At 41.9% G+C, this 8,867-nt stretch overlaps 1 protein-coding gene across 1 annotated transcript; it reads left to right on the plus strand.

The window, feature by feature from the left end:
• Positions 1 to 5,696: 5,696 nt before the first annotated feature.
• On the plus strand, positions 5,697 to 7,871 carry prph2lb (peripherin 2-like b). Its single transcript, XM_034222557.1, has 3 exons — positions 5,697 to 6,277; positions 6,788 to 7,034; positions 7,644 to 7,871. The coding sequence occupies exons 1-3, from the start codon at positions 5,697 to 5,699 to the stop codon at positions 7,869 to 7,871; spliced, it is 1,056 nt and encodes a 351-aa protein (XP_034078448.1).
• The last annotated feature ends 996 nt before the right edge of the window (positions 7,872 to 8,867 follow it).

The following is an 8,867-nucleotide window of genomic DNA, read 5'->3' on the forward strand; positions in this document are numbered from 1 at the left end:
GGAGAGCCTGGGTCGACAGAAACATCTCTCTGCTGTTCGATTTTCTTTCATTGTGCTCTGGCGACGCAACCTCACTGGAATAAATATTATGGGAAAATGAGTTCTCCATGCAAATAAACATATTTTAAAGTGATTCAGTCAACCTGTGATGTCAACACGCCATCTCAGTACCTTATCTTGGGGTGTAGCGTTCTCACTTCCGTCACAGCCTTTCTGAGCAGTCGTACTAGTTCCTCTGGGAGGACTGTGTTGACGCTCTGAGCCTGATACAGTTTGGCAGACAGCGGGCAGGGTGGCCTTTCTGCTGACATGTCTATTAGGAAAAAAATCTAGTTGTAAAATGTATTACACTTCAATCTATCCATTTAAACTTCTATGTGTTTATCTGCATACCTTTCTTAATCAGTGGCAACCCTGTAGTCCCATTTACAATGTCCCCCTCACCCTGATTAAACGATATAAGGGAAGATATGTCATTTCAAGGCCAAATATCTTTGGTGCATTTGCTGTATACATTTATATTCACCTACATTGTATCCTGCAGGGATGCACTTTAAAGCTTCTGCACACAGACCCAATCCATTACAGGCCTGGAGGAAGTACAGGACCACCTCATCGCTCTCTGTGTGGCCTCTCTTCAGCAGAGCCCAGGCTTCAGAGACACAACTGGGGAGCAGAGACATTGTCAGAAACACACAAAAGATAATAGGTAATTATATAGCCATCAGTGTACCATAATGCACCTGTTTTGAAGTAGCACATCTGCACATAGCTTCACATCATCAACGCTCTCCATTGCAGGCCTGGTCCAGTGAAGGTACTTTAACGCCAGCTGAGGCTGCTTCCTGGTCAGCAGACAGCGGATGATGCAGCGATGCTGCCATGTGAGACATGGAGCAGCAGCCCGGGGGCTCAGCAGTAACTCCATGGAGGCCTGGGCAGGATGGTATATGACATAAAGTAGCAGAGACTGTCATTTAAAATGTTGTTTCTTAACATCTATGAGAAAAATGTTTCCGTTGCGCATGTTTTTTGATAAATAAACTGGCACATCTCATCATCCATAAAAGCCTTGCCTCTTTCTAAAGAGAGGTATAATGCAATGTTGTCCATAATGCTTGAAACAGTAGAGCATCATTACAATAATCATACAAGCTACTGAAGTGGTGCATTAGTGACACCTGCTGACCATTATGGGTGCAAAACCAAGGATGCTAATGTATCGACAGGATGGTAACTGACCCAGGCAGCTTGCACATCCTCATTTCAACAACAATCAGATCAGTATCTCATCTTTTGTATGAAACCCTTTTGTAATGTAGCTTTTTGGTTATGTACCTTGATTTGTCCATGATCAAGCATCCAGAAGGCCCTGATTTGTTGGGAAAAGCAGAAAGGAATAGAGAAGGCATGGCAGAAAGATTGGAGAAGGTCGTCTCTGCACTGCAGGAAGTTGGCTGTATCCAGGACAAAGTACATGAGCTGTGACACATGTAGGTTAAGAACTATATGACCTGAATCAAATACACTGTCTGTATACAATATGTGTCTAAAATAAAGCAGAACAGACTAAAATAGAAGAAAAACAAATGTACATTCGGCTTTCTTGATGCTATATTTGGAAGGATACAAGCGCTTGGACTGGCATCTTGTCGATATGAGGCACCAACACGAGCTTGAGCAGAGACTGCAGATTAGGAGGAGGATAGCACTGGTCTGTGAAGTCTTCAGAAACCCAAATGCTTCCATGTTGTCTCTCTAGCTGGGTCACTATACCCTGTATCAATGACCTAAATCTTCCAATTTCTCCCTCTTTCCGTCTAATCAAAAAAGAAAAGCAGAAAAAATGGAGGAGAGAAACTGCAGCTGGAGACAAAATAATAACCATGGCTCATAACTCCTTCTTTAAAGTGGACCTATCATGCTATATTTGAATAATATATTGTAGGGCCATACCTATATAAAACATGTCTGTGAAGTTTTTTTTTCAAAATACCAAACAGATCATGCATTTTAGCCATGCCTCATTTCGCTCTATTTGCTCTTTTCCAGCCATGTTTTTGCAAGGGCTGATTCTGTGGCAAATGAGCTGCAGCTGACCACGCCCCCCTGCAAAGGAGGGGGCCGAGTTATGAGCGTCATGTTACCATGCTGTTACCATGTCACGGCAACCTCTCATTCCCCTGATAGGTGGAGAGTTGCCCATATAGGCGGAGCTCCCTGTTTCTGACGTCAGAACAATTTCAAATCTGTATCAGTCTGTATCAGATCCGTTGCTGCCCCGTTTCTAGAGATTTGGGTATGGAGGAAAAGAGAGAGGGTTGTGTTTTCTGACACTTGGTGAGTTCCCTGACACACCGGGGACACATATTCATGTATAAAAGATGTACAAAAGTGCATTTGGCATGATAGGTCCCCTTTAAGTCAAATCATGAGTTACCCAGGTGTCTCGAGACAAGCTTTCCGTTGACTGTGAGCCATGTCCTTCCACATTTGGGAGATACGCCTCACCTCTTGAGCCTCTGACAAAAACAGCAGAAAAGCCTTCAGAGGCGTGATAGCAATTTATCACCTAAATGTAATGTAATGTGTGTGATCATATCTTTACCAGCGTACTTGGGTAGAAGTCCCATAATGCTCCACCACTGTACCAGCTGTCCTAGCCAGATGTGTTGCTTTAGGGCCCTGTGCTCTCGGTTCCAGCAGCCTCGTCTGACGTCTGAGGAGCCAGATGTATCCCTGCAGACCACACATGGGATGCCCGCACCTAAACAAGAACATTTGGTTCTATTAAGTTGACTACATTTACAGTGAAAAATATCAACCAAACCACCATGCTGCTGTATGCTGTGTGTGTATTGGAGTGTGTACCATGCCAGAGGTGGGCTGAACCGAGCTGCTTCCTTGCCCACTGAGCCAGGGTGAGCAGATTCCTCAGTCTCTGCAGCAGCATGTGCACTCTGCTGAAAGCGCTGCGGTCCAGGAACATCCACAGGCCCTTGCAACGACTGAAACCTGTGGGAAGACACAAGAGATGTTAAAGAAAAATACTCAGTGTACTTTGAATTTTGAACATTTAAATATGATTAAACGGCTTCCTTTATTTTTTGTTTGCCCTTTGATTGTCTGTTTGTTTTGTTTGTCCACCATGTACAGCAACCTTGGGTCCCTTGAAAGGCGCAATATAAATATCATTTATTATTATTATTATTATAATTGATAGAGAAACATCTTACATAGTGTTAATAACTCCTTCTTAGCAAACTCTGATGTCCTCTGTACCCAGCAGCTGAAGGTCTGTCGGATGTCCTCCATCTCACCCTCACCTGCAGCAGGGTGTGAAGCAGGAGATGAAATACAGACAACAATAACTCGTAAAGTGTTACTGCAGGTAGAGGACAACATTAAAACGTTATGGTAGTCAGATGCTCCTGATGCACCTTCAGCTGTGAGCTCCCGCAGCCAGCGGATGATGGCTCTGATGTTGTTGCTGGCTAACGCCTCGGACCACCGGCCCTCTGTATCCAGCATGATGCCCTCAGACCCCGGGCTCCACTCACAGACCAGGGAGTTCACATGCTGGGATCATAGGATCATTGCTGCAAAACTAATCCTGATACCTATGGTCCATTACAGAGAAGAAACAACTGGTTAAATATTTGACATACTCTTTTCTAGAGTTGTTTTAACCATAGCTTTTGTAATGTGCTTTAAAGTATCTCATAGTAGGTACATAACTTGTGCACTTAAGCCCTCTCTCAGGTGTCCATAATTAGATCAATGGATTGTGCAATAACAGACAAAAGTGGCAGTGGTGATTTTAAACAATTTACACAAAGAAATTATTTAAAGATTTGATGGATTCCCAGTACTTACTTGGAAACATGGTGTACTTCCCGGTAGCTCCGTTAAGGTTCACTCTCTTTACTCTGCACAGTGGTGAGTGTTATGTGTCCCGTCTACCTTGTGGATTAGCTGACTGTTCGACTCTTCTGTAACGTGCTCTTGTCACACAAGCTAATTTGGTACATGTTAATCCACTAATCTCACTCTCAATTAACATTTCCTTGGCTGATTGGCAGTCCGTCTGTGAGTGTTTACTGTTGTGTGTGTGTGTGTGTGTGTGTGTGTGTGTGTGTGTGTGTGTGTGTGTGTGTGTGTGTGTGTGTGTGTGTGTGTGTGTGTGTGTGTGTGTGTGTGTATGTGTGTGTGTGTGTGTGTGTGTGTGTGTGTGTGTGTGTGTGTGTGTGTGTGTGTGTGTGTGTGTGTGTGTGTGTGTGTGTGTGTGTGTGTGTGTGTGTGTGTGTGTGTGTGTGTGTTACATTTAAAGTTGGAAACACAATAGCTAGGGCCAGCAAGGGTGAGATGATAGCAGCATTTGAAAAGGTACTTCTTAAATAACACAGGAAGGAAATACCCTGATCTATCTACAGCTTTAATCATCCAGGCATTTGTCATTTTGGCCACACCCCAATCAGGGATGTCACAACAAGTTGTTTTTCACAATTGTACAACAGCAAAATACTGAATGTTTCATCAAAACACATGCCTCTAAAGTAGAGCTGCAATGATTATTTAAGAAAAATGATTTATTAATAATTATGAATAACTGTAAGCTGCCACCTCAGTAGTTATTTCTGTTTACATAAATGTACTTGTATTAATAACTTCACTTTTTTTTGTTAAATGTGCACTTATGTAATGCTTTAGATACCACAGATGAACTAAAATATCACTTTTTAGATTGTCAAATTGGATTGCTGCTCTTTTTTACTACGACTGGTACCTCTACTTCTACAAATACAAGCACACCCACCCAGACACAATGGCCATCCTCCATTACTTTCACAATGCCGGGACATACAGATTTGCGTAGGTGGCAGAAGGTAGCTCCAAATCCCTCTTGGGCCCACAGGGCTGATTAATGATTAAAGGGGATTAGGAGGAGGGTCAGGACTTGGCTATTAGTCTCACTCTGATGCTCCGGCGGCTGCCTACAAACTATCTGTGTCAAAACGGCTAGTCGCCTCTCTGGACTAAATCTGAGGATGTCTTCAGGAAAACAAACCAAAAACAAGAGGAGAATGATGTTGGATATTCAAGGTGAATGCTGACCTGGATAAGGTAGGCACAGTCTTGAATTCTGTGTCAGTTATTTCTTTTTCTAGGAGTTTTGTCGAGAAATAAATGATAAAGCGCTCGATAAATAAAATGTATTAAATGCCAGGACAACTGTTTTTTTAAGGAAATTATGTTTCTGTTTCAAACCAAATGATATCTCATTGAACTTTTCTCAGTATGTCTCACATAGATTGTAGATTGTTTTCATACATGTTTCTTGCATACAACTGATCACATGTCATTGTGTTTTGTCTTGTTTTAAAATCAAAAAGGGTTAGGTTAGGGTTAGTTTTGCTGTCATATAAGAATATGTATTTGATGTACTCTCACTTCTGTACTCTCACAGACCTGCAGAGATCTACAGTGTAACCATAATGCAGCGTCCACATGATATCGATCATTACAACCAAGCTAAGCTGCTTATGAGAGGACCTTCAGAGAACTGTACCACCAATCTCCCTCCCCTTGGTCCCCCTCACACCCTGGAGGATAACCCGCTCCTCTCCACTGCTCGACCTGCGTCCCACCCTTAATCCTCCTCTGGACTTAAAGGAAAATTTACACAGATTTAAACAATGGCATTTTTGAAATTGACGTTCAGCAAGAACAAGAGGGACAAGCTGGCCCAGGTGCTATGGATCTTGAACTGGGTCTCCGTGGTGACAGGGATCCTCCTGTTCAGCATGGGGCTGTTTCTCAAGGTGGAGATCAATAAGCGGGTAGAGCTGATGGCTGAGAGGGACATCCAGTATGTTCCCAACATGCTGATTGCAGTTGGCCTCATCGCCTGTGCCATAAACTTCTTGGGAGGGAAGATCTGCTACGACTGCGTGGACACCACCAAGTTCTTGCGCTGGAAGCTCATCTTGCTGCCATACATAATGTGCACCTTCTTCTTCACCTTCTGCGTGCTGGTGGGGGCTCTGATGTGTTACAGCATGCATGGGGAGCTGGAGGAGTCTCTGAACCTGGGGCTGACGGAGGCCATCAGGTTCTACAAGGACACAGACACACCAGGACGATGCTTCCTGAAGAGAACTGTGGACCTGCTGCAGATTGAGTTCAAGTGCTGTGGGAACAACGGCTATAAGGACTGGTTTCAAATCCAGTGGATCAGCAACCGTTACCTGGATATGTCCAAAAAAGACGTGTTAGAGTAAGTACTAATATCAGATTGAGGATAGTGATTTCATATCAAGAGTATAATCACATCTAAGTCGCTGTGAATGAGACTGTATAAACCCAACCTTCCCCAAATATCTCAAAAATACATGCCAGTATAATTTGTTTCAACTTAACGACTCAATATACTTGGGAAAAAAATCATAATAAATTAGTAATTTCCAATTGTGAATATTCTAGCCACTTTCTGAAATTGGTAAAAAGATACTAAATAGCTTGAATCATAATAACTTTTGTTTACAATGATGATATGATTCAGGATAAAGTGTAGTAGGGAACGGCTATTGGTAGAGATAAAACTAAAATTCATTAATATCCATGTGTACTATGGTTTTGTCATTACTGGCATATAAATCCTATTAGTTAGTTGACTCTTTGGAAACCCTAACCCTCCCATGTGGTCCCAAACAATAAAACACCTGAGGTTCACACACAGATGCATTCAAAGCATTAAGAGCATCTCCTTGTTTCTCCTGCTTTCTAGCCGATTAAGAAGTAATGTGCGGGGGAAGTACCTGATGGACGGGGTCCCCTTCAGCTGCTGCAACATCAACTCCCCCCGGCCCTGCATCCAGCAGCAGATCTCCAACAACTCGGCTCACTTCAACTACGAGCACCAGACGGAGGAGCTGAACCTGTGGATGAAAGGGTGTCGCCAGGCGCTGCTGGAGTACTACACCCACATTGTGCAGTCCATTGGCCTCACTGTCCTCATCACCTGGCTGTTTGAGGTGAGGAGACACACGTGATAACGTAATAGCGAAGTTAAAACAAAATAAAATCATCATAGCATAGCATCATAGGAGGAAATTAAATTTGAAGCATCAGTTTGCACATACTACTTTTAAGCAGATGTGTGTCTCTGTAGTTTGCGTAAAGACGTGGAATTCTTTGCAGAATGATTTAAAGGGCTGTAAGAACATTTTTATGTTTAAGAAAATGTATAAAGAAATTGTAATTAGACAGTATGAAGTTGACTTTTAATTGTGTTCTGGTTTTATGTTTCAGTATCTGTAAGCAACTGTGACTGAAAGAATATTGCTTTTATTTTACGTTTTTATGGTTATTTCTTTTTGTTTCAAGAAGGGGCAGGTAAAATAAGATGTTCTTCTCCCTGCTCCTTTCCACCATGCACTATAAAAAAATTACATAAAATAAAACATTTTAACTACATGTTTTGTTTTAAAATAACTGCCATGGAATAAACAAATAAAGAAAATAAAAATAAATAAAGAAGAAATGCAGACAAACTCAACTCGTTTTTTGACCTCTTGAACCCCGATTTGTGTCCACATTGTGTGATGTTGTCTCTAATGTGCCTCTGTGTATTTTTGTTTCAGCTGTCAGTGTTGACAGGGGTTCGTTACCTCCAGACCTCCCTGGAGAATGGGCTGAGGCAGGGCGACCTGAACTCTGAGTCTGACGGCTGGCTGCTGGAAAACGGTTTAATGGAAACCGCACGCATCAACCTGAACATAATGAAGAACATTGGCAAGTGCAACCAGATAGACACAGCCAACAACGGAGACCCGAACATTGACGTTCCCTCCTCCTCTATAGCACACTAAGGGCCGGACAATGTGCCGCCAAAGCAAATACCTGGCTGAAGGGCATCCATGAAGGCCTTTAAACCGTTATCTAAAGGTTTTTTTATGTTATTTTAAGTTTTTTAACCATGAGGCAAACATTACCGTGAAGAAATATCTATACAACGTTTACTGTGTGAAAACTGAAATATATTGTAGGAAATTAATCACTATACATATAACAGGTCTCTAATCATGACAGGGTAGATATTTTCCAAAATGCAAATATGCCTTGTTGTGTAACCGAAGTCTTTCTCAAATCTTAGATTTATTTTTGATACAAACCCATATAACACACGAAAAATGTACATTGTTTCTGTTCATCTGTAGCCTACTGTTATCTGTTGTTTACAAATTACATCTTGTTGTCTGTGTATCACAGTTTAGCAACAGGTTTCCAAAACTGTTTTATACACCTGTCGGCTTGGCAACACTGGAGGCTAATTTGAACATGCAATATATTTGAGTGTGAAGAAAACTGTGTGATGTGGGTCAGAAGTTTAGCCTACGTGCTTATGGCCTCACTTTAAATGCAGTTCAAGTATTTTAAGTCCACAGTTACAGTTTTGGATCCTATCGGTGCTGGTGCATAAGGACTATAGCGAATAGAATTGTACCTTTGCTTTTAGTTAAAAACGCAAAATCAGACACAAATCGAATTGATAACTCCTTATAACACATAATCCTTTTAAACCATTTACAATTACTAACGTGCCTCAGCAATGCCACCATGGTCTTATAAAAACACCTCAGCCATATTTGCTGGGATGAGAAACTAAAAGCTTGGCAGTAAACCTTCTGAGCTAGATATGTTCATTATTATTGTTTTGTTAGTGCTCCAAACTGTACATTGCAAACTACACTACCAGGGCTTACTAAATGTTTAATAAGCCTTAAACACATTCTGATGATGGCCGGATGACATCTGTTGGTCAAATGAACTTTTCTGCCTTTTCCCCCCCAAATTAAGGAGCACAT

Source organism: Gymnodraco acuticeps, unplaced genomic scaffold (assembly GCF_902827175.1).
Source record: "Gymnodraco acuticeps unplaced genomic scaffold, fGymAcu1.1, whole genome shotgun sequence".
NCBI lineage: Eukaryota > Metazoa > Chordata > Actinopteri > Perciformes > Bathydraconidae > Gymnodraco > Gymnodraco acuticeps.

What these genes read in the sequence shown, in the direction of transcription:
- prph2lb (XM_034222557.1), top strand. Translation starts at nt 5,697, where the DNA reads ATGGCATTTTTGAAATTGACGTTCAGCAAGAACAAGAGGGACAAGCTG. An exon ending in TCCAAAAAAGACGTGTTAGA is followed by an intron (nt 6,278 to 6,787) that starts GTAAGTACTAAT and finishes CCTGCTTTCTAG; the next exon opens with CCGATTAAGAAGTAATGTGC. An exon ending in TCATCACCTGGCTGTTTGAG is followed by an intron (nt 7,035 to 7,643) that starts GTGAGGAGACAC and finishes TTTTTGTTTCAG; the next exon opens with CTGTCAGTGTTGACAGGGGT.